The 25,429-nt window shown below is 41.8% G+C and overlaps 1 protein-coding gene across 14 annotated transcripts in view; it reads right to left on the bottom strand.

The window, feature by feature from the left end:
- Positions 1–25,429, bottom strand: part of hspg2 (heparan sulfate proteoglycan 2) — a 530,612-nt gene that overhangs the window by 74,330 nt on the left and 430,853 nt on the right. For all 14 annotated transcript variants that reach the window (XM_087980629.1, XM_087980631.1, XM_087980637.1 and 11 more), the window contains 8 exons: positions 24,341–24,492; positions 18,082–18,211; positions 16,109–16,249; positions 12,679–12,813; positions 9,960–10,129; positions 6,678–6,873; positions 5,238–5,417; positions 2,904–3,164 (listed from right to left, as the gene is read on the bottom strand). In XM_087980629.1, the coding sequence (XP_087836755.1) occupies positions 2,904–3,164; positions 5,238–5,417; positions 6,678–6,873; positions 9,960–10,129; positions 12,679–12,813; positions 16,109–16,249; positions 18,082–18,211; positions 24,341–24,492 (1,365 nt within the window). The remainder of the gene's footprint in view (positions 1–2,903; positions 3,165–5,237; positions 5,418–6,677; positions 6,874–9,959; positions 10,130–12,678; positions 12,814–16,108; positions 16,250–18,081; positions 18,212–24,340; positions 24,493–25,429) is intronic.

The raw sequence follows: 25,429 nt of genomic DNA, 5'->3' as shown, positions 1-25,429 counted from the left end.
CTCCACTCCTTCCAGAGATCCCAGTCTCTGTTGTCCCATCAGCATCCCACATTAAACACGGAAACAGGGGAAATTCAGCCACAACAAATTCAGAAAGCCAGACTGATGAACAAACTTCATCATTATTTCTTGCACCTTCAGTTGTGTTTCATAGCAGTTCAATTGCTGACTAGAAATGTAGGATATAGGACCTTGCAAAGGGGGCAATAACTTGAATATCACTGGTTTGAATTCAACATCTAACCATCAGTTATTTCTGCCTTGATCAGATGACTTTCACCAATCTCAACCCAGGATAATAAATCAACCCCAGTTTTAATTAGGAGATAGGGCATTTGAGAATTCAAGCATAGCCTTCTGGAATCAATGGGACCATTAGTCCATTGTGTTGTGCCCGTTCTTTCAAACAGCTACCAATTCGTCCCAATCTCCCTTTGTTACTACACTGTTTGGTTGAGGAAGCTCTGGATGTGCTGTACTCTACCACTAACACCCTGGAGACAGAACACCCCGAGGCCTGTTTATTTTAACTGGTGACTTCAATCAAGCCAAACTAAGGAAGGTGTTGCCCAAGTACCACCAGAATATTACCTGCCCCACCAGGGGTCCGAATATTTTAGACCACTGCTACATCACTGTGAAAGATGCCTACCACTCCATTCCCATCCTCATTTTGGGAATTCCGACCACAACATCGTGCTTCTTCTCCCGGCTTACAGGCAAAAGCTCAAGCAGGAGACCTCCCTCGCAGATACAGGTCCAGTGCTGGTCGGAGGAGGCAGAGGATCAACTCTGGTGCTGTCTGGATTGGCTGATCAGGCCATGTTCAAGCAGTCTGCAGGTACCTCGGACGATACGCCACCACCATCACAGACTTTATCAGCAAGTGTGTGGAGGACTGCATACTGAGGAAGTCAATCCAGGTGTTCCCCAACAGGAAACCCTGGATGAATCAGGACATACAGAACCTGCTAAAAACCAGGCATGAGGCCTTCAGATCAGGAGACCCACTCAAATATAAACAATCCAAGTATGACCTTTGCAGAGCCATTAAGACAGCCAAGGCCAATACTGATCCAAACTAGAGACCCAGACAGACACTCGGCGACGATGGTAAGGGCTGAATGACATCACAGGTTCTAAAAAGAGACTGTGCAAGATAGCAGACAATGACATATCCCTCCCAGATCATCTCAATGCCTTCTATGCTCGCTTTCAGCGGAGAGATAACACCTGTTCCGACAAGTCCTGATGAACCTATACCAACAATCAATGCATCAGAGGTCAGATCAAATTTCCTTTGTGAATCCAAGGAAGTGATGGGACCAGACGGAGTACCAGGCCGGGTTCTCAGAGCATGCACAGGTCGACTGGCAGAGGTGTTCTCGGACATCTTCAACCTCTCCCTGCAGCAGGCCACTCTCCCTGCCTGTTCCAAGAGGGCCAACATCATCCCTGTGTCTAAGAAGGCTCATGCAGCATGTCTCAATGACTACTGCCCAGTGGCCCTAACTTCAGTGGTCATGCAGTGCTTTGAAAGGCTGGTCATGGCATTAATCAACTCCAGCCTCCCCACTACTATTGACCCACTCCAATTTGCCTATCGGACCAACAGATCTACGTCAGATGCCATGTCACTTGCCCTTCACTTCTCCTTAGAACATCTTGACACCAAGAACAGCTATGTAAGAATCCTACTCATTGATTACAGTTCAGCCTTCAACACTACTATCCACTCGAGACAGATTACTAAACTTAGTGATCACAAACTAAGCCCCACTCTCTGCAACTAGATCCTCAGTTTCCTGACCCACAGGCCACAATTAGTGAAGATTGGTGTCAATATTTCATCCTCACTAACACTCAACACTGGAGCCCGCCAGGGGTGCGACTCAGTCCCCTACTGTACTCACTGTATACCCATGACTGCGTCGCCAAATACTAGATTAATGCCATTTTCAAGTTCGTTGATGACACCACCATAGTCAGTCGAATCTCAGATGATGACGAAACAGACTACAGATGGGAGGTGAAAGACCTGGAAAAATAGTGCACTGTGAACAACCTAGCTCCCAATGCCAGCAAAACCAAGGAACTCATTATTGATTTTCTGCGGGATGTTACTCATGCCCCCCTATGCACTAACAGCACAAAGGTGGAACGAGTGGAGAGTGTCAAGCTCCTGGGAATGGTCATCCACAACAAGCTTTCTTGGACTCTTCATGTGGACACACTGGTTACAAAGGCCCCACAATGTCTCTTCTTCCTCAGGCAGCTGAGGAAATTTGGCATTACAACGAATACCCTTGCCAATTTTTATAGGTGCTCCATCGAGAGCATTCTGTCTGAATGTATCACTACCTGGTATGGCAACTGTACCATTCAAGATTGGAGACGGTTACAGAGAGTGGTGAACTCAGCCCGAACAATCACAAAGGTGAACCTCCAACCTATAGAATCCATCTACCAGGCCTGCTGTCAAGAAAAGGCCACGAGCATTGTTAAAGATCCATCCCACCCTGGCAATGTTTTTCTACAACCTCTACCATTAGGGAGAAGGTACAGAAGCCTGAACATAAGCATTAGCCGGTTTTGTAACAGTTTCTGCCCTACTGTTGTTAGAATACTGAATGGACTCCCAAACTCTTAACATTCACCTCTACCTGTGTTTTTGTCTTTGCCGCTGTTTACCTATTATTTACTTATCTATGTGATCTGCCTGTATTGCTCGCAAGACAAAGCTTTTCACTGTGCCTCAGCACACATGACAACAAATTCAATTCAATTCAATGCTTTGCAAAGTTTACCCCTTCAGGTACTTATCAATTTGTTTTGAAAGTTTAGTATAAAAGAAGTGCAGGAAGGATGAGAAGTAAATAAACTGTGTAATCGATTTTACTTACATTTCACATGCACTGTTGAAATTGCATCACTTTGACCAACTTTGTTCTTCACTAGACAGCGGTACTTTCCTGAATCCGATACAACGGCAAGATTGATTTGCAGGAACCCATTGCGCATCACCGCCCTGCTTGGCAAACTTCCATTCAACTTGGACCATTCATATGTTATTGGGGGAGTTCCTTGGGACAGACAGTGTAATCGGATGATCTCACCGACCCTTACAGTGACAACCTCTTGGTCAAAGGTGGCATACGGTGCAGCTAAGGAACAAGATAAATTTGCATTACCTCAAAAGTGACTTTGGATGTTAACTAAATAATTACAAAATTATTATTGTTAATGAAGATTTGTGATTACTGTGTGTTCACAAGTGGCTGATAGTTATTAATCAAGTTGTCCACAAGTCTTCAGTTCTACAAGGAACTGTGAAGATTATATTTTTTGCTTTTGATTTTTAAAGTTGTGGACTAAAATGAGAAAGATCTATTGTAAAAACTAAGTGTTTAGAAGGGTTGCTGCATGTTTTGAAAGACAAGTAACCTGACCCTCATGACAACCATTATGCAAACAAGCATTAACTGAGGTGATTACCGACAAACATAGATCAAGGGGTTGTGTATACAGCTGCTGCTCTGGGTAGCAACAAGACGTTGGCTGGTCCATGGACTAGTGACTAGTCATCGATGATAAAAGCCTTTTGTCTGCCACTCCCACCAAGTGATTAGTTCTCAGTTAACTGAACAGCTTAGTTTTGGAATAAGGTAGAGAGTGTGCTTTGAGCTCCACCAGCTCAGGAGCTGCCTTTCTGTTCTCTGCAGTCAAAACCTATTTTAAATCTCTAGAAAACCAGTTTAACTTTCTTTCTGTTGTAAGCTATGACTTTTAACTGATAAGTCACTTTTTTTAAGTCAACCAGTCACTTGTGTCTCTTGCAAACCAATGGAAGCATCCAGAGATGGGTGACTGAAAGCAATATGCTGACCACTGTATCAATCGTATTGGCCATCCTAGAAACCAACAATAGGAATTACTGAACACCCTCCCTGTTTTCCTTTGTCATATCCTATTTTACCCTTTTTTTTAATCTTTGTGTGTGTGAAAAACTGAGTTTAGAAAGAGATTAGGATTTGAATTGGGAGTGGTATATGCAGACAGCTTAAATCTATATACCTGTTGCTAAAGTCTAATTACTTGTCTCAAATAGGAATTCTATCAATCTGGGTTTGGATATCAGGGAAACTGTTTTTCATACTTATTTTAAAATCTTTAACTTATGGGAAGACTCTGGGAAAAGTGGGATTTGATTTCCAGCGTGCTACTCCAGCGAGAGACAATTAAACACATCAAAATATTTGGCCAGACTCTTATTGGTGTGTAAAGATTGTATGTTCAAGGCAAATTTCAAAACTCCAGTGCATAAGCATGACTGACAGCAAGGAGTACCACTACACTGTAGGGTCTTGCCCTTTGCAGGGTTCATTAGCTTAGATGAATGTTGAAGTGCCCACAGCTTTGCCTGAAGAAAAGCAAGGAATTCTGGTTCTCTGGACAATTCTCTCCTCTCAAACACAGCAAGAAGCTGACAGATTATTTACTTCATCGCTGTTTGTGGGATATGTTGAGTGGCTAACAGCTGTCTTATGTGTCTACAATCAGCCAATATCCTTCAAAGCGAATTTAATGCTTGCGAATTGCTCCAAGATTTTTCTGAGAGATTTGATAAAGTCCTACATAAATGCAATCATTTATTTCCATTCTTGTTACCAAGGGTTTAGCAAAGGGCAACATAAGACATTCTTGGATTTGACTGGTCACATGTGGCACTTTTGATGCCTGCTGTGCCTTTTGTGGGAACAAATGTTCTAAGTGCAAAAAGGTTTGCAATTTCTGAGAATTGCTAATAAAGTAGTTATGTTTGTGGTAAATCAGTGGTGAGCTGAAGAAAATATCCTGGCCTACAGATTTCCCTCAACCAACATCACTGTAAAAAAAAAAGGTCTGGTCATGACTGTTGGTGGGAGCTTGCTGTGCGCAAATTGGCTGCTGAAATTCCTGGACTACAACAGTCACTGCACTTCAAAAACATTTAATTGGTTGGAAAGGGTGTGAGAAGTCCTGAAGTCATGAAACATGTACTGTTAAAACTTTTCCCAATCATTAATCACCCAAGTACTGCTGGCAGAACCATTTCCAGTGAGTTCAAAGTTTCAAAAACACCTCAAAGGATTTCTTCAGGACTCATCGGAATATTACACAACTACTAAAAATTAATTGTTTAAAAGTTTTGATGTTCAAAAGAAGGGTAAAACAAATCCTAATGATCAAGTTCTTACTTTCTACATCCAGTGTTATGAACAACTCATTGAATCCAGCGGAATTGGAGGCATTGCAGATGTACTGTCCGGAATCCTGCAGTCCTATGTTAGGAATAACCAAAGATCCATTGGCAATCCTGTGCTGCCATGGCAATGGGGCTCGCAATTTAGACCACTGAATAATCGGAGTTGGATAACCTACACAGACCAAAGAGAAGGATTAAGATTTAATCTGGTGAATACATTCAATTCTCCCTTGTTCCCACAGGACACAGATTGGAGTGAGTCACGCAGTGCTATTGTCACTAGGTCAGATCCAGGGACGCAAGTTAACAATGTCTTGGTCCAATAACCATTCAGCAGTCAGTCCCAGGAGGCTATTTTAACAAAGAGGAAGCAGTGACCAAGTTAACTACGTCCAGAACGATTGAATTATGTATTTAAACTACTCTCAGCGTTGTTCAGAATATTAAGGCAATGGTACAACCTATTTGTACAGCTATGTTTGTGTCAAACCAGGGAAAGAAATTTGAAAATAATAGATGGAAGCTGTTGTGCCAAGAGCTTTCTCAAGGAACACAAACGTTTCTTTGCTGATACTATCAAATGGGGGAAGTGGCGGCATAGAGACCTGGACTAATGCTCTGTGGACAAGGGCTCAAATCACACTTAGCTGAATTTAAATTCAACTTAGTACATAGAGTCATAATCATATAAGTGATACAGTAAAGAACCAGAAAATAAAAGCTAGTCTTTGTAATGGAATCCACAACAGCTTTCATTAATTGTTGAAAAAACTCTCCTGTTTCACTAATGTCCTTTAAGGAAGGAAATCTGCCATCCTTACCTGATCTGACCTACATGTGACTCCATACCCACAGCAATGTGGTTAATTTTTAACAGTCCTCTGAAATGGCCCAGCAAGCCATTCAATTCAAAGACAATTCAGGTTGGACCATGACTGGTGGCTCAGCCAGTTACTTGCAAAAGTCTTGCATGCAGTTACTTGTATGTGTGGGGAGCCCCTACACCGATTCAAGCTCATCACCCAACAACTTATCAAGATCAATTCGGGATGGGCTGGTTCAGTCAGGGACACCCACACTCCAAGAAAGTATATTAAAAAATCAGCATTGTGCAACTTGTACATATGCAATAAGACCAAATATTTGTCCTGATAGCAATACTTGACTTCCTTACATCTCCATACTTGCTGTACGATCTTATAGTTACAAAATAATTTAAATGCCTTATAGCATGTTTCCTTAATAGAAGTTTTTAATGATTATGTTCATGTCATGGAGAGTGAGATTAGTGGCATGCCATGGCATTCACAGCAGGGCACATTATTTAAGCCACAGCTGACAATGTCAGACAGTGAAGGAAGCATAACCCTCCCTGATAGAACTTGAACAGCTGTATGACCATCACCGGAGTATCATGGTATCCTTGACGTACCGGTAGCTGAGCAGTGCAGGGTAGCAATTTGTCCTGCTGTGACAGTTAACGATGGCTGTTCGGCAGTGACCTGAGGAACCTGGGCTCTGGAGGCTGATCGCTCGACTATCACCTCCACCTGAGCATCAACCGTGCCAAACATATTTGAGGATGTGCAGGAGTAGGTCCCAGAATCCTGCAGACGAGCTGAAGAAATCTGAAATTGAAAATTAAATAAATCATTCAAGGTTATACAGGCATATGTCAAAGAAGCACCATCTTCATGCTACAATGCCTGGCAAATCCTCTTCATTTCTGTTTGGAGCAATGTCACAAATCATTATTGGAAGAATAATGGGAAATTAATCTTTCCTTAGTGTTCCTCCCTGTAAGTAAAAGCCACAATGTTTAATTTCAGAGGAAGGGAAAGTAAATGCTATCCTCTAATGTGAAGGAATTGAAAGGAAAAGTGAGGATGCTATGCTCCAGTTATAAAGAACACTGGCGAGATCACATTTTGAATACTGTGTCCTTTTGGTCACCTTATTGAAGGAAGGATGTAAGTATATTGGAGGTGGTTCAGAAGAGGTTCACTGGAATGAGCACGTTTGCCTTTTGAGAAAGGTTGGACAGGCTGGGATTGTTTCCACTGGAGTTTAGAAGAGCAAGTGGTGATTTGATTGGCTAAATAGTCTTGATAATGAACATGTAAAGGAGATGCTAAATAGTCTTGATAATGAACATGTAAAGGATGTTTCCTCTTGTGGGTTGGTCCAGAACAAGGAGGAACTGTTTTATTGTTAAAGGTTGTCCTTTTACAGTGCGGATGAGGAGAACAGAGCAATGCACAACTTCAGAACTCTCCCTTAGAAGAATACTATTAAAGTGGATTTGGATAGATTTTTGTTGAGGGAAACAAAGCATTATGGGGAAGGTGCGTATGTGGAATTCAAAAACAAAAACCGTCCAGCCATGATCTTAATGAATGGCAGTGCAGCTCAAAGGGCTTGTATGGCTTATTTCTGTTCCTATTTTATATTTTTATATTAAGAGAATGGGTTTAATTGGATCAGGCTGTCAGACTTCAATAATTGATTATTTTACGATTTCACACATTATATAACACATTGATTTAATATTATTTATATTCTACTGTCAGACTTTTAGAATTTGGAAAGCAGAGATGGTTGATATGTGGACATTGCTCAGATGTCAGGTGAGAAATGAGAAACTCAAAACAGAGAAGTCCTCATCCAATGATGGGATGGTATAATTACAGCACCCGACATTTGCTCAGCAGGTTTCTGTTCTGAACGGGGGGAATGTGGAGTTAATGTGATTAACTCTTAAATGTCTTCTGAAATGGTCCAGCCATTCAGGGCAATTAGGGATTGGCAACAAATGCTGGCCTAGTCAGCAAAGCTCTTTTCCCATAAAGGAATAAAGACTAAAAAGGGCAATTTTAAAGGGAAAGAGTCAACACAAAAATGGGATGGAAATGTGACAAACAGAGAATGCTTATAAAGATTTTAAAAGTGCATCAATTATGATTTGTTAGGAATTTTGAAGGGACATCAGTTTCATTAAGTGATAACTCCTTGTTACACACTCACTCGGAATCTCCATTTATATATATTAGGTAATTCTAGACTTGAGTGTAGTTTTAGTTTTAGAAGTAGTGGATAGATTTGTAGTGAAGCAGATTGGATCTTTAGGCGTTGCAGATGCCTTTAAGGGCAGGCTAGATAACAGCATGAGAAGGAAAGTGAGCCACAATACATTCGGATACAGTTACAATGAGGGGCGGGGGGGGGGGGGGGGGGGGGGAGACATTTGTGGAGAACACAAACATAAGCAGTTTTTGGGCTGAAACACTTGTTTCTGTAAACTCTCAAGTAAAGTTCATCTAATTTCCTATTCCTAAAGATACAATTATAATTCAAATACATTTCTTCACTCAGAGGGTGGTGAACCATTGGAATTCTGTACCTCTGACAGCTGGGGTAGCTCAACCACTGAACCAGGTCAAGACAGAAAATGATCAGAGTTCTGGATATTAGTGACATCCAGGGATATGGGAATGGTACGGAATATGGAGTAGAAGATAATCTGCTTGAATGGCAGAGCAGGCTCGGTGGCTGAATAGCGTACTCCTATTTCCTGTGTCCCTAAAATAGTTAGAGAAAAGTCACTACCTTCTGTGGTGTGTAACTAAAGGGTGATCAGTAAAGAGAGCTTTGCAGGCAGGCAGTTTATAATGAGGGTGCAGCTTGAGATGTTAATCTATTTCCCCATATTGTGCCAGTACCTGGGGGCTCTGTGCTATCTGAAGAAGTATTTGTAACAGTGTTTGCCATGTGTGCGAGAGAGATAGAGGTACACGAACATCTGCATTTTGTTAGCTCTAGCTCGTTGATTTTATAATTCTTAGTGTATAAATGTATAAATTAATGCCAGATGTTTTGGCCTGGGCACAACTAAATTCTGGATAATTTATTTTCTGCCTATGCTAAGTATTGGCATGGAGCTCAAAGTGGAGTTTAAATCATGCAGTACTTGCTAAGTAAGTTCAACCAGGGTATTGCCCTCACAGAGAGGTTAACAATATAAAAGCTTCACATCGAAGATGATGTTTTCTTCAATAGTCAATGAATGGGTAAAGGAGGCCAAACTGTGGCAAACACCATGATAATACTACCACAGAGAGAAGATTCTGGAACATCCTCGCCCCAGTATTCTACCTTCATACCATGAATTGGTGTGGTTAAAGACAATGGGAGAGGGCCCAACGAATGGGTATTAATGCTCTACCAGCAATGCCCATGAAACCAGAACGAATAAAATAAATAACAAATAGCACTAGTGGGGTAATAACTGAAGGGAGCTATTATCACTTTAAAATGAACTTTTCCTCAACTGAGATAGAGTCATAGTCATAGAATCATAGAGATGTATAGCACGGAAACAAACCCTCTGGTCCAACACATTAATGCCGACCAACTATCCTAATCTAATCTCGTCCCATTTGCTAGCACTTGGCCTATATCCCTCTAAACCCTTCCTATTCATAAACCCATCCAGATGCCTTCTAAGTGCTGTAATTGTACCAGCCTCCACCATTTCCTCTGGCAGCTGAGATGTTCTATAATCTGGACCTGGAGATCCACGCAGTCTGCGCTCAGGCTGGGGCCGAGCCCAGGAATAGCACTGGGGCCTGGAATTTCTGTCCTGGTCCTGCCAATAACCATTCTGTTCTCTGGTTCAAACTGCTCACAACACTGTCAGGGAGCAGCTTCTACTCACCGTTAGGATGGGATTGCCTTCCCTCGGCAGGTTGCTCCTTTGCCTGCCGTTGATCCGACGCCAGCTGATTGTCGGCCGAGGTTCGCCCATGCCTATACATTCCAGTGTAACGGAATCACCCACACCCAGCCTGACTGGGCCCCTGGGGGAGATGGAAACCGTTGGAGGCCCTAGAAGTAAAGAAAGGGAGAAAGAAACAAAACTTCACTGATCAATCAGACTATGGATTACTTTGTATAAGCCAGGTAGGATCCATCAGATTCCTATTCCAGAGGCACCGGAAATGTGGGTTTCAAGGCCCATTGAGAATACAGAACAAGCAGCTGGGGTCATGAGCTCTGAGGCTGCAATGGTGGCTGTGGAGCAGATACTTGGATTTGACCGCTCTGGGATCAGCTGTGAGGCTGTGCGTAGTTCCTCGCCACATGGGGTCTGAGGCTGACACCAACACAGCCTGCAAAATAGTGGTTCCTTTAGTTATTTCTTTTGTACCTCCATCCCTGTTGTTTGGAACCTTATCCTGCTCAACGACCCTTCTCTCAAATCCTTCCCTCATCAATAAAAGTTGTCACTTTGGGGTAGCAACAAGTATGAAGCATTAAAATAGGCTGGATATAAAATTAGGTGAGGAAACACCATCCAATTCAAATGACAGATGAATTCTGACGTGGCATACAATTCACTGAGACCTTGTTCAAACAATAGGTTGTATAAGCTGCAATTGGATGAACACCCTATTAGCATCCTTGTGATCAAAATAAATAAACAAGCATGAGCAGACAGTAAGGAGAGAGATGGCTAAACTGACAATAAAGAAAATAAATCTTTTAGTTACCGCCTCTCAAGCCCTCAGGACATCCCTACGTGCCTCCCAGGCAACCTGCTCCTGTTTATAATACAGCCACTGTTATTATGCAGGAAAATGTGGCAATCAACTCATGTCACAGCAAGATCCCACAACAGCAAATAGATAAATAACTGTTTTAGTCGCAATGGATTGCATTAATGTTCATCAGGACCCCAGCAGAAATTTCATTGTTCTTTCTGGTATAGCGTAATGGGAAATTTTACCCCTTCTGAGAGGGTCGGACATGATCTTGTGTTTTAACATCTCATTCAAATGATGGGTTTCACTGACGGTGCTGTGTGATGATGCTGTCACTTTAACAAGGCTATTTTGTCTTTGGGTTTTTTTAAAAAACAGAGGTCGAAAAGGCAAAGGTGCCGAGGGGTCTGGAACGAGCCTAGTTTAACAATGGCAGAGGAGTGAGCAATTCTCTCAGTTCAGACTTTTTCTAGTTTAGTTTAGAATAGCCTGTGCTTTCAAGTGTCAGTCTTGTCTCAATGGTAGTACACTCATCTCTGAGCCAGAACCTTGGTAGGTTCACAAGATGGCAGGCACAAGACATTGGAGTCCAAGGAAGGTTGCAGCTTCAGCAAATGTTCCCTGACTGAACTTCTCTCTGAAATCTTTTTTGGATGATGCTCCCTCCTGCCTTTTGCCACAGGGCGCATTTATGGGATGTTACTGGACTGTAACAGCTTCTCAGTTAAGTTGCTGTATCAGGTCAGTTAAGTTTTCCATTAGTTAAGTTATTCTAAATTCTGTTTTCTTTTGGTCGTGTTTCAATTGTAGTGTCTAAATAAGTTATGTTTTTCTTAAAGCCAAGTGGATTGACCAGCTGCATTACACCTGGAACACCCACCTCACATCTGCCTTGAAAATAAGAAAAAGTTAGGGTCTACGCTACCTTCTTGGAATATTTTGAGGGGATCTGACAGTTGGATTGTCAACCTGGATCATATGGTCCAGTTGGAACCCACAGGTTCTGGCTCACAGGGTTCACATTGGAACCCACAAGGTTCAACCTTGTGCTACCATTGAGACAAGCTGACACTTGAAAGCAGAGTGCAGGCTATTCCACTGAATTAAGAGGAATAAATATATTAAAATTGGTTTAGACTTTGCTGACAAATAATTTAATTGAAGGAGGAAAAATGATTTTATGTTAAGATTTGCATTATCTAGCTCTGTGTAATTCAGAACCAGCCAGAATCTTTGATATCTTCCAATGAACCTGCGCACTTTGCCAAATGGAAGGTATACTGAAGGGAACCAGTATCCAAATGTTGTCATGACAGCTGGACAGCTTCAGCTGGCCATCGTGCGGTTGAATAACAGCACAGATAAAGGCAGCCAATGGTCTTTAAACTTGCCCACTTGCTATTGCAGGTACTTATTCAGCTCTACTTTCGATTACAAGGACCGAAGTGTCTCCCAAGGTTCATTAACTACTGACAGGACTGAATAGTACATGATTTCCATTAAAGTCCGTGCTTCTTTTGTTAACCAACATTTTGGATTTACTGGCACTGTCTGTTACCAGCGCTTGCCGATTATGTGAATTTTCTGGGTCAGGAGAATTGAGTTTTGAAAGGGAACTCAGAGAGATGAGGAGTGAACAAATAATTTGGTCATGTGGTACCAGGAAAGTCAATGAAATGCTAAATATTCTTCAGGAAGACACGAATCAAAGGCAAAGGTCACAATGTGAACAATGTACTCAGTTCAGCAACTTTTGGAGAAAATCCAAGAAAACGTACATTATCAGGAGGGAGGAACATTGAGAACTGGCCGACTGTCAGCTGGTGACAAATTGCAGAGATAGTTGGGAAATGATAGGCCTAACAACAGCATTTCTATTTTACAACATTGTACCTTGTACAACCAGAGTCATTATGCTGAATGCAGATCCAAACTGATTGCGAGCCACACATTTGTACTGGCCTTGGTCACGTTGACGAGCTCTGGTAATTTTAATCACAGAGCCATCACCACTGATCTTCACATTGGCTGAAACACAAGATGAATAGATAAAGCTGTCAGAGGAATTTCATTTTGCTATTGCGATAGTTCAAATGTGTATTGTGTGTGCTGCACAAGTGACTGACATTAGGCTCTTCATAACAATGAAGGAAAATAACAACACTGCATTGGTGCTATCATTAACAGTTTAGTAATGCCTTTATTGCTGGATCGCCACTGTTGTAAATCTGTATCAATACCTTTAAAGAAAGGTGTACAGTTTGAAGTTAGGTGATATTCAGAAAAAGCAAGGCCTGTCAATGATTGAGACAACATAAAGCTTGCAATCCACGTAGTAACACCCCACCTTTAGACATTTCATTTTAAAAATAAATAGTCTTGAAATTAATTGTGACAATGCACTCTATTGTCCTTTTCTAGTCTTTTGCAAACACAGTTTCAACACTTTATCTTGGTTTATCTTTACCTTCAGCCACAGATTACTCAATATGATTCCTGGTTAAAGTTCAGTGGGACAGCCTTAATGCAAATTACAAATATCACCCAGTCAGAGAGTCCTACAGCACAGAGACAGGCTCTTTGGCCCAAACTGGTCCATGCTGACCAAAATGTCCATCAATGCTAACCCCATTTCCCTGCACTTGTCCCATATCCTTCTAAACCTTTCCTATCCATGTCTTTGGAGAAAGTGAGGACTGCAGATCAGAGCTGAAAAATGTGTTGCTGGAAAAGCGCAGCAGGTCAGGCAGCATCAAAGGAGCAGGAGAATCGACGTTTCGGGCATAAGCTCTTCTTCAGGAAGCCATTCCTGAAGAAGGGCTTATGCCCGAAATGTTGAGTCTCCTGTTCCTTTGATGCTGCCTGACCTGCTGCGCTTTTCCAGCAACACATTTTTCAGCTCTGATCTCCAGCATCTGCAGTCCTCACTTTCTCCTAGTTGATTTTAACCTACTGCGAATCCTCTTGCAAGGATGCCTTCCTTGAAGAAGCTCTCCTCCTATCCATGTCTTTGTCCAAATACCTTTTAAATGTTGTCAATGTAGATGCCTCAACCACTTCCACTGGCAGCTCATTCCATATGCATACCACCCTCTCAGGTGCCTCTCAGATCATCTTCTTGACTTAGCAAGGATCAACATGCACTTGTCCCAACCACATCTCAAACCTTATAAATTAACTGTTAATATGTTTCCCAGGTGGAGATTAAAGTGAACATAACATTTCAGACCAAAGCAAACCACAATAGGTTACTCCTCCTAAACATACAGAATCCTAGCATTACACTGGAAAGACAGAATCTCCAAAGAACATGGACTCTGGCTGGCTTCGAGAGGTAGCGTGTCAAGATGCATCATGATGCACAGTTATGCTGTTTTCAGTAAGGAGTTAACATAGAGGCAGATTAAACTTCGGACTGGCAAAGCTCAAGTAAAGACACAATATGGTGGTATAATGTTCCCTTCAAATGGCCTTCAAATGAAAATGAGAACTTTATGATAGGATTAGGTAATGGAATTGAATTCTGCTCCTGTGCACCTATTAAGAATTGTTTGGAGACAGGTAGTGATACAGGGATGGGTTCACAAACCCACTGTCCTTGCAGAGTCAATAAAACAGCAAGAAAATCCACATTTCACAGTAAACACATTGGGTCTAACATCCAATGGTTTACTTTGAACATGTTCTGCTTGAAGTCTATTAACGTTTCCTGTTGCTGGACCTCCCTGAAACACTCTACAAATCAGGTACCTGCGAGATGCTGCATGGACTCAACAATCTGGAATACGGTCCCACTCATACAACACTTTGGTTCAATGTAAACATAAAATCATAGAATTCCTACAGTATGGAAAGAGGCCATTTGGCCCACCAGGTTTGCACCGACCATCCGAACAGCATTCCACCCAAACACAGTTCTCCCACCCTATCTCTGTAACGTGCCTTCCCCATGGCCAACTCACACAGCCTACACATCTCTGTCACTAGGGGCAATTTAGCCTGGCCAATCCACCTAACCTGCACATCTTCAGATTGTAGAAGAAAATCAGAGCAACCGAAGGAAATCTACCCAGACATGGGGAGAACATGCAAATTCTTAGCAGCCAGTCACCCAAGGCTAGAATTGAACCTGGGCCTTTGGAGCTGTGAGGCAATAGTTACTAACCACTGGACTACCATGTGCCATGATATATGAGGGCAGCTTAAGTGATGGGAACATTATAATAAAATAGAAAATCTTATTGAAAAACCCAATTAATGTCTATTTGAAGAGTCCCTTTATAAATACATTCAAGGCAAACAGTTAAAGGGTTAACCCAGGGGTGGGAGCCTGCGGTCTTAAGGCCGCATGTGGCCTTCTAGGCCATTGTGTGTGGCCTTTTGAATGAATCCAAATTCTGCAGAACAAATCCTTTAGTTTTTATTAATATTTTTTTCGTCCTTTATTATTTTTATTTTAATCTTGAAATGAATGTATTTAAAATACCAGAGAGTAAAAGAAAATTCAACGAAATAATCCTCACAGACTGACAGCCGAAATTTAAAAATTGGTAAGTCATAAGGTCATTAATGAACTTCTTGCGAATCATGTGAAGAATATGCAGCTGTTACAGACTTATTAATTGGAGAATACAATGAAAGGTTCTCTGACTTTGAGAATCATGACATCACACTCAAATTAGCATTTCAATCTGACCTAGTTGATGTCTCCAAGGCTCCTAAAGAACTACAGATGGAATTGATTTGAGCTTTCAGAAGATGACATTTTAAAGTCCTTATTTGACACTAAGAAAGATCCGACTGAAATATGGAAAAATGCAATAGAATACCCTTGCCTTCGGCAACATGCACGGAAATGCTTTCTTGCTTTTCAACCACTTATTGCTGCAAATCTATATTCTCCAACTTAACCAAAATCAAGACGCCCTTAAGGTCACAAATGATGGATACTCATCGAGAGGATCAGCTAAAACTGCAGACTTTCATGCTGCAACCAAATATTCAAATGCTTTCCTACAAAAAGCAGTCACAACAAAGTCATTAAAAGGTTAGTTAACTTTAGAATTAACATTTTTTTCATTTTTTTTTAGTGATTTAGTACATAGTAGTTAGATTTTTACAAAATAATGTGAATTTTGAAGAATATATAATTGAAGTTTCTTGGATGTGGCCTTGTTAGATTACAACATAATGCGGCCTTCCAACATGAAAAGGTTCCCCACCTCTAGGTTAACCTAAAAGGCTAAACTGTTGACCAGCCCCCATTTCAACCTCAGGAATCAGCATTTTACACAACACAGCTGTAAATCCCATCGCAGTGTACCTTCTAATGGTTCATTAGGTGTTTTCCACTCGATGCTGAATGGTTGAGCTCCATCAACAACTCGACAGCTGAAGGAAGCATCACCACCCTCAATGACAGTAACATCTTGTGGCCCAGTATTTATAATTGGTATCAGCGCCCCTATAGCACAATAAGAAAGGTTATCATTTAAGCACAAGGTAGAAAAAGAATGAACTGCTTATTTTTTTTCTACAAAATAAACTTTTTCTTATCCTTCCTCTGAAACTCAGTATCACTGGCATGGTGACTATCTATAGCCCATCCTTAACTGGTCCTTGAATTGAGTGGCTTGATAGGTCATTACAAATGACAGTTGTTGTGGGTCAGGAGTCGCGTATAGGCCAGACCATAAGATGGCAGATTTCCTTCCCTAAAGGGACATTAGTGAACCAGATGGATTTTTATAAAGTTTAAGATGTTGTTTCCATAACATACAAAGACAGTTGACTTGGTCACCATTACTAAGACTTGTATCTTAATTCTAATACTTATTCATCAACTGAATTAAAATTCCTTCCCTCCCTGCGCCCCCTGGCTGTCGTGGGATTTGAACTCATTCCCCCACAGCATTAGTCTGGGCCTTGAGTTTACCAGTTCAGTTTACCATCGTCAGCATGAGTCACAATACCACAAGCTCTCAATTAGAATGCCAATATGTGGTAGAAGTAAGATGGTGCATTTGTAAAACACGTTTACAATTCTATGACAGTCTAAAGCACATTGCAGCTAACAGAATGGTGTTGAATTGCAGCTAATAGAGTAATGTTGAATTAGAATAATTCCTGTAATGTACAGAAAAGCAGCCACTGTTAAATTCAGTGACTAGGCTATCTGTTTTGTTAGTGATGTTGGTTAGGTGTCAATTTGGTCGAGTGACACATAACAGATCGAGGATATTTGACCCATCTAGCATTGGTAAAATGTGGAGGTGCAGGAGCAGGAACTTTCCAATTATTCTTATTCATCAGCTCATTCCTGAAACCACTGTCAAGAGTTACCCTTCAAGTATCTTTCAGATTCCTCTTTGAAACTACGTGCAGCACCCCTCCAGGCTGTGCTCCAAATCACAGTAACGCAGTGAAGTAATGAGTATTTCCTCAGGTCAGCTCTGGTGTTTTTGGGAATCTCCTTAAATCTGTGTCCTCTGTTTACAGATGCTGTCACCAGAAACACTACTTGCTCTATTAAAACACTTTGTGGTCTTGAACACGATACTGGTTCAGACACTAGGGAAACCTCCCATGCTCCCTGGTGACATGGATCCATCCAAGAGAATGTCTACACACTTTATTGCTTCATCTGAAAGGTGACAGTGGAGCACTGGGACTCCCAGCCTGGATTATGCACCCAAGTTCCTGTGACAAAACTCATGATTTGCTGACTCAGAGGTGTGTGTGCTACCACTAAATAACCACAGACTGGGTTCCCCTCAGCTGAGCACTAATTGCACTCAGTAAAATTTTTCAAATCATTTTCCCCATCCTGGTAGTACACCAACCAGTAAATCATTTCCTGACTTTAGCATCAGACTTTTCTTGAAGATTTGGGTGAAGATAACCAGCTCTCATGGATCTTCAAATGTAACTAAAGCCACACTTTTTGGTTCCCAGGTTAAAACCAATCAGCATTTTAACCTGGTTTTATTAGGATAAGCCTGTCATGTTATAATCCTTTCCAACTACTGAGGACTTTATTCCAAAAACATTCTGAACCAAGCACTACACCACAAGAATTACTACATTTTGAAAATACTTAGCTGGCTGTGAAACATTTTGAAATGACCTGAGGCTTTGAAAGGTGCTATTGAAATGAAAGTTCTCTGTTCTTTAACATATAATTAAAACTCTCTTCAAACAGACAAAAACATGAAACTGGAGCAATTCAATAAAGCTGGTGGTAACATCAGATGGAGATTAGTTACATAATAAATAAGAATGACTGGGTTTACATACTGGTTGCTGTGGAGGTAACCGAGACCGAGAATTTAAGTTGTTGCATTCCAAACTTGTTTTCTGCGCGGCAGATATAATCGCCATCGTCAGCACGAGTCACCTGCAGGATTCTCAGCACAGGGCCTTCTGCCTGAAATATTCACAAAGGTTTGTTAGTTACACTACAGTGCCTTTAGCATGGTTATACTTAATACACCCCACTTCAAATGGAGATAAGATTATCCCAACGTTGCGTTAACACCCTGTGGGAGCATAGTGACTGCCCATTGGACATTGCCAGTCCTCCCAGGATTGACAGTCATTCTCATCAACAGGCTCCAGTGAGAGGTACAATTAGCTAATGGCAAAAGCAGTGAGGAGAAAGGGGTCTCATGTGCCACCAGGCAAAGTAAAGCACAAAATGGTTACTTGTGTGAGCAGGTCAGACACAGAGGCCAGAGGACCACTGCACACTCCACACGCTGATACACAAGGCTCTGGAGACTGTACAGAACAGCCAAGATGTTACCAGCATCCTGGTTACTGCATTAACTAGGCCTGGATGGCACAGTGGCTGGCACTGCTGCCTTTCAGCACCAGGAACTCGGATTTGACTTGGGCATCTATCTGTGTAGGGTTTGCACATTTTCCCAGTATCTGTGGGGGGTTTTTCCAGATGCTCTGTTTTCCTCCCACAGTCCAAAGATGTGCAGGTTAGGTGGATTGGCCATGCTAATTTGCCCATAGTGTCCAGGGATGAGTGGATTTTCCATGGGAAATGCAGGATTATGGGGATAGGGTGGGGGCAAGGGTCTGGGTGGGATGCTCTTCAGAGGGTTGATGTGCCAAGGGCCTGCTTCTGCACTGGAGGGATTCTATGATTGTCTGATCAATGCCTGAATTTCCAAATCTTTACATGCTCACTGTAGGCTTAGAACTGCATACAAGTGGGGAACATTAAATAAAACTTAATTTTCTTCTTGGTTGCACTTTACTTTGCTGAAAAATGTGTTGCTGGAAAAGTGCAGCAGGTCAGGCAGCATCCAAGGAGCAGGAGAATCGACGTTTCGGGCATAAGCCCTTCTTCAGGACTTTACTTTTGGCCAAGCATCTTTCCAAGTCCCCATTTTATTTGCCTCCCTGGAGCAAGGTATTGATGGGGACCCTATGCTCAAAGCATTGAAATATGTACACAACACAAGCTAGAAGTTAGAGTCAACAGCCCATTGCCACCAACTGGTACCCAACATCCTAGCTGCCAGGCCTCAGTGTGAGGTCTGTTTGTCCGGATACAGTTTAGACTAGTCCTCAACTCCCAGTGACTGCAGGCTACACCAGGGACTGACCTGCATTAGGTCTTCTGTAAAGGAACATTTGAGATTTCTTCCTTTTGGCTGCATAAGTGGAAGCAGACACGAGATACGTTCCCAATCCTGGTAACCCTGAAAATAGTATATGGAAGCTGGTAATGGGAATGTCCTCATCAATTTTGAGAACACGGCCATGTGTGTTAAGAAGTGGGTCAGAAACAGATGTCTAAAGTGAGGGACATTTTTCTCCTTTTCTTTAAAGCATAACAAACATTTTACTGTTTACAATATTGTTCTGAAAATTCATTCATATAAATTGGATCTGAGCCAAACAGTCACACAAGGGTGCCAAGATTTGATCTGCAGCCAAGTTTTGATGAACTAAACTGGTTAAGATTACAAGTGACGGTAGGTGGTAAATAGGAAGGGCTTTCTGCCCTGTCGTTATGAGATTCCCACTCACTGTTATACACAAGAAAGATGATGTGAATGTGCCAGTGTTGGACAAATTCAGAAGTCACATGACATCAGGTTATAGTTCAACAGGTTTATTTGAAATCACAAGCTTTTGGAGTGCAGTCAATTCATCAGGGCTGCGCTTCGAAAGCTTGTGATTTCAAATAAACCGGTTGGACTATAACCTGGCATCGTGTGACTTCTGACTTTGACAAAAAAAAAAAGAGTCTGAATTAAGAAAGAGACTAACCCCAGGGCTGAGTTTGAGCCACATCCCAGGTGGAAACACAGACCCAAAGAGAAAAGAAAGTGAAGACAATCAAACTGTTTTGAAGGGAACCCTGCCACACGCCTGTGTCCAAAAAAACCCCAGTGCACTCAAGTAGTAACTTAATAAATCCAGTTCTCTTCTTAGACTGACTGATCATTAGCATATTAGAAGACTGACATCCATTTTTAGGCTAGCATCCAGCTCATGTGACAATCCATGTATGACAATTCTGTTATATCAATACCAATATTTGCACCAAGGAGAATATAGTTAAACTTTATACTTTAGCGTACGGTTATGTGCAATTGTTCCTTTCCTTCTATGTTCACAGAGCCGAGCGAATGGAAATTGGTGCTAATTAACAGTTTAAACATATGAGAAGGCATATTTTATTTAAAAATAGATAGTCATATTCCAAGTTGCTTGTTTATTTTGACAATAGTCTGAACAAATGCTGTATTTTTAGTATGTTCAAAAATATACATACTGGCTAGAAAATAAAGCAGAAATGTTTAAATGCAGGATGTACTAGCTCACCATGATACTGTATTCATTTAGCTATAGATTATTGTCTTATTCTCCACAACCACCTGATGAAGGAGCTGTGCTCTGAAAGCTAGTGCCTCCACATAAACTTGTTGGATTATAACCTGGTGTTGTGTGATTTTTAACTTGTCCACCCCAGTCCAACACCGGCTCTTCCAAATGCACTTAAGGGAGAGAATTGAGGAAAAGCGCCATGAATGAGAAAGGGGAAATAAGGTCCTTGCTAGCAGGACTTGAGTCAGCAATGTCAGATCATATGTTGTTGGTTTATATATATATACACACACACATATAATATATATAATATAGAGTCATAAAGATGTACAGCATGGAAATAGACCCTTCGGTCCAACCCGTCTATGCCTACTCGACATCCCAACTCAATCTGGTCCCACCTGCCAGCACCCGGCCCATATCCCTCCAAACCCTTCCTATTCATATACCCATCCAAATGCCTCTTAAATGTTGCAATTGTACCAGCCTCCACCACATCCTCTGGCAGCTCATTCCATACACGTACCACCTTCTGCATGAAAAAGTTGCCCCTTAGGTCTCTTTTATATCTTTGCTCTCTCACCCTAAACCTATGCCCTCTAGTTCTGGACTCCCCAACCCCAGGGAAAAGACTTTGTCTATTTATCCTATCCATGCCCCTCATAATTTTATAAACCTCTATAAGGTCACCCCTCAGCCTCCGACGATCCAGGGAAAACAGCCCCAGCCTGTTCAGCCTCTCCCTGTAGCTCAAATCCTTCAACCCGGCAATATCCTTGTAAATCTTTTCTGAACACTTTCTAGTTTCACCACATCTTTCCGATAGGAAGGAGACCAGAATTGCACGCAATATTCCAACAGTGGCCTAACATGACCTCCCAACTCCTGTACTCAATACTCTGACCAATAAAGGAAAGCATACCAAACGCCTTCTTCACTATCCTATCTACCTGCAACTCCACTTTCAAGGAGCTATGAACGTGTACTCCAAGGTCTCTTTGTTCAGCAACACTCCCGAGGACCTTACCATTAAGTGTATAAGTCCTGCTAAGATTTGCTTTCCCAAAATGCAGCACCTCGCATTTATCTGAATTAAACTCCATCTGCCACTTCTCAGCCCATTGGCCCATCTGGTCCAGATCCTGTTGTAATCTGAGGTAACCTTCTTCGTTGTCCACTTCACCTCCAATTTTGGTGTCATCTGCAAACTTACTAACTGTACCTCTTATGCTCACATCCAAATCATTTATGTAAATGACAAAAAGTAAAGGACCCAGCACCGATCCTTGTGGCACTCCACTGGTCACAGGCCTCCAGTCTGAAAAACAACCCTCCACCACCACCACCCTCTGTCTTCTACCTTTGAGCCAGTTCTGTATCCAAATGGCTACTTCTCCCTGTATTCCATGAGATCTAACCTTGCTAATCAGTCTCCCATGGGGAACCTTGTCAAACGCCTTACTGAAGTCCACATAGATCACATCTACTGCTCTGCCCTTATTAATTTTCTTGTTACTTCTTCAAAAAACTCAATCAAGTTTGAGAGACATGATTTCCCATGCACAAAGCCATGTTGACTATCCCGAATCAGTCCTTGCCTTTCCAAATACATGTACATTCTGTCCCTCAGGATTTCCTCCAACACCTTGCCCACCACTGAGGTCAGGCTCACTGGTCGATAGTTCCCTAGCTTGTCTTTACCGTCCTTCTTAAACAGTGGCACGTTAGCCAACCTCTAGTCTTCCAGCACCTCACCTGTGACTATACAAATATCTCAGCAAGAGGCCCAGCAATCACTTCTCTAGCTTCCCACAGAGTTCTCGGGTACACCTGATCAGGTCCTGGGGATGTATCCACCTTTAACCATTTCAAGACATCCAGCACTTCCTCCTCTGTAATCTGGACATTTTGCAAGTTGTCACCATCTATTTCCCTGCAGACTATATCTTCCATATCCTTTTCCATAGTAAATACTCATTTAGTATCTCCTCCATTTTCTGTGGCTCCACACAAAGGCCGCCTTGCTGATCTATGAGGGGCCCTATTCTCTCCCTAATTACCCTTTTGTCCTTAATATATTTGTAAAAACCCTTTGGATTCTCCTTAATTCTATTTGCCAAAGCTATCTCATGTCCCCTTTTTGCCCTCCTGATTTCCCTCTTAAGTATACTCCTACTTCCTCTACACTCTTCTAAGGATGTACTCGATCTATCCTGTCTATACCTGATGTATGCTTCCTTCTTTTTCTTAACCAATCCTCAATTTCTTTAGTCACCCAGCATTCCCTGTATCCACCAGCCTTCCCTTTCACCCTGACAGGAAGATACTTTCTCTGGACTCTTGTTATCTCATTTCTCAAGGCCTCCCATTTTCCAGCCATCCCTTTACCTGCGAACATCTGCCTCCAATCAGCTTTTGAAAGTTCTTGCCTAATACCGTCAAAATTGGCCTTTCACCAATTTAGAACTTTAACTTTTAGATCTGGTCTATCCTTTTCCATCACTATTTTAAAACGAATAGAATTATGGTCGCTGGCCCCAAAGTGCTCCCCCACTGACACCTCAGTCACCTGCCCTGCCTTATTTCCCAAGAGTAGGTCAAGTTTTGCACCTTCTCCAGTACGTACATCCACATACTGAATCAGAAAATTGACTTGTACACACTTAAGAAATTCATCTCCATCTGAACCTTCAACACTATGGCAGTCCCAGTCGATGTTTGGAAAGTTAAAATCCCCTACCATAACTACCGTATTATTCTTACAGATAGCTGAGTTCTCCTTACAAGTTTGTTTCTCAATTTCCCTCTGACTCTTGGGGGGTCTAGATGGTGACATCTTGCTGAGAGAATGTAACTTTTTAAAAAAGTTTTGTGATTTACATATGAAAGAAGTGAAACTATTGTGGTCATTCTAACAGGTGAGAGACTCAACAAACAATCAAGGTATATTTCAATGTATAATTTCAGTTACATCACACTGTAAACTTTTACTATACATTCTGTGTCTTACAACTGTGTCCTCCACAACCACCTGATGAAGGAGCAGCGCTCCGAAAGCAAGTGCTTCCAATTAAACCTGTTGGACTATAGCCTGGTGTTGTGTGATTTTTAACTTTGTTCACCCCAGTTCAACACCGGCATCTCCAAATCCCAGAATGTAGTTGAGCTTGCGTAAGACGCAACTATTCTAAATGTGAGGGCCAACTGGACCTAGCTCCTTGAAAGGTTTGCATCCCATCAGTCAAACACTCTTCTCACAAACTGACTCTTATTCTGGAATTCCCTCAGAATTATTTCAAAAGCAGATGTCACAGGTCATAGCTAGCAAGGCAACAGACAACTGGTCACAGGTGGGAAAATAAGGCAGAGAGGTGGATTCTGGGAAAACTGAGGGCAGATACATTTACTGAGTTAGATTACACCTGGATTAATTATTATTTTGATTATATTGTCATGTATATGCAAGTCAAAAAGTACAGGAGGACAGTGAAAAGTGTATACTGTCATCACACAAGGCTCCATCTCAGGTACAAGTATCCAAGTACAGGATCTTAACAACAAGGTAGAAAGGACGAACAAAGTTAAAAGTTAAACATAGAAGTTAAAAATTATCTGACAACCTGTTCCAATACAAGCTTCCATTACTTGATAGCTACGTAAAATAACGCAGAAAATGCATTGTTCTACCACCACAATTACCTACCTGGTGATTGTCCGTTAGATAACCATCTGCCTTGTACCATGTGATCATGGGTTCAGGTTGACCTGTGACCTGGCAGTGTAACTCTAACATTTGCCCCTCGGTTACTGAGATGGGGCGGGGTTGAACTCGCACGATTGGTGCGCCTTCACGTGCTGTGGAGAGGACAAGATCAGAAAGCAGTTGAATAAGATGGAGCCAAACCTGGGTACAAAAGATGCCGTCATTGGCTGACTCTCACATTGGTAACTTCCTTGCATTGACATTGTCCAATGACAGATTGTCTAAAATCATGGAGTACAGCTCAAATCATAGCTGCTACCTTACAACTACTATTGAATAAGTGACCTTGGAACTCTCTCAGATAGGTGAAAACCTGAAAAGTGAATTTAGAGAGTTAGGAAGGAAGCTAAAAGAAGGACCTCAAGAGGAGTAAACTCTGGGCTGCTGCCAACGTCAAGCACTAGTGAGGACAAGTATGGGAAGATCTGTCAGACAAATGCATAGCTTAAGAGTTAGTGCAGGAGGCAGGGTTTCAGATTTGTGGATCATTGGGTTCTCTTCTGGGGAAGGTATGACCTGTACAAAAGGGACAGGTTACATCTGAACTTGAGGGGGACCAATATCCTTGCGGACAGGTTTGCTACAGTTGTTGGGGAAGCTTTGGCAGTTGAGTGGAACCAGAGCATCAGGTCAGAAGATGCAGCAGCCAGTGTACAGGTAGATGTAACAAGCAGAGATACTGTGAGGAAGGGTAGACTAAAATGGCAAGAGGGTGAGAGAAAGTAGCAATGCAGATACCAGAACAAAAGTTAGAAAAGGAAAAAGTAAAATTAGGCGGCAGAATCATATGCAAAAGACAGGGAGATTACTAGATTCTAAACAGACAATGAGTTTAAAGGCACTTTATCTGAATGCCTGCAGTATTCAAAACAAAGTCGATGAACTTGTTGGGTAAATTAGTAGAAAGGGATATGATTTAGTTGCCATTACAGAAATGTGGTTGTAGGGTGGTGATGACTGGGAATTAAATATCCAAGGGTATCAGGTAATTAGGAAGGACAGAACTCTTAATTAAGGATGAGATTAGGG

The sequence above is a fragment of the Chiloscyllium plagiosum genome, unplaced genomic scaffold (assembly GCF_037043375.1).
Source record: "Chiloscyllium plagiosum isolate Xiang-an unplaced genomic scaffold, Cpla_swu_hap1 HiC_scaffold_37, whole genome shotgun sequence".
Lineage (NCBI taxonomy): Eukaryota > Metazoa > Chordata > Chondrichthyes > Orectolobiformes > Hemiscylliidae > Chiloscyllium > Chiloscyllium plagiosum.
Note: the sequence above shows the minus strand (reverse complement) of the source record. Positions and strands in the feature narration are given on the sequence as shown.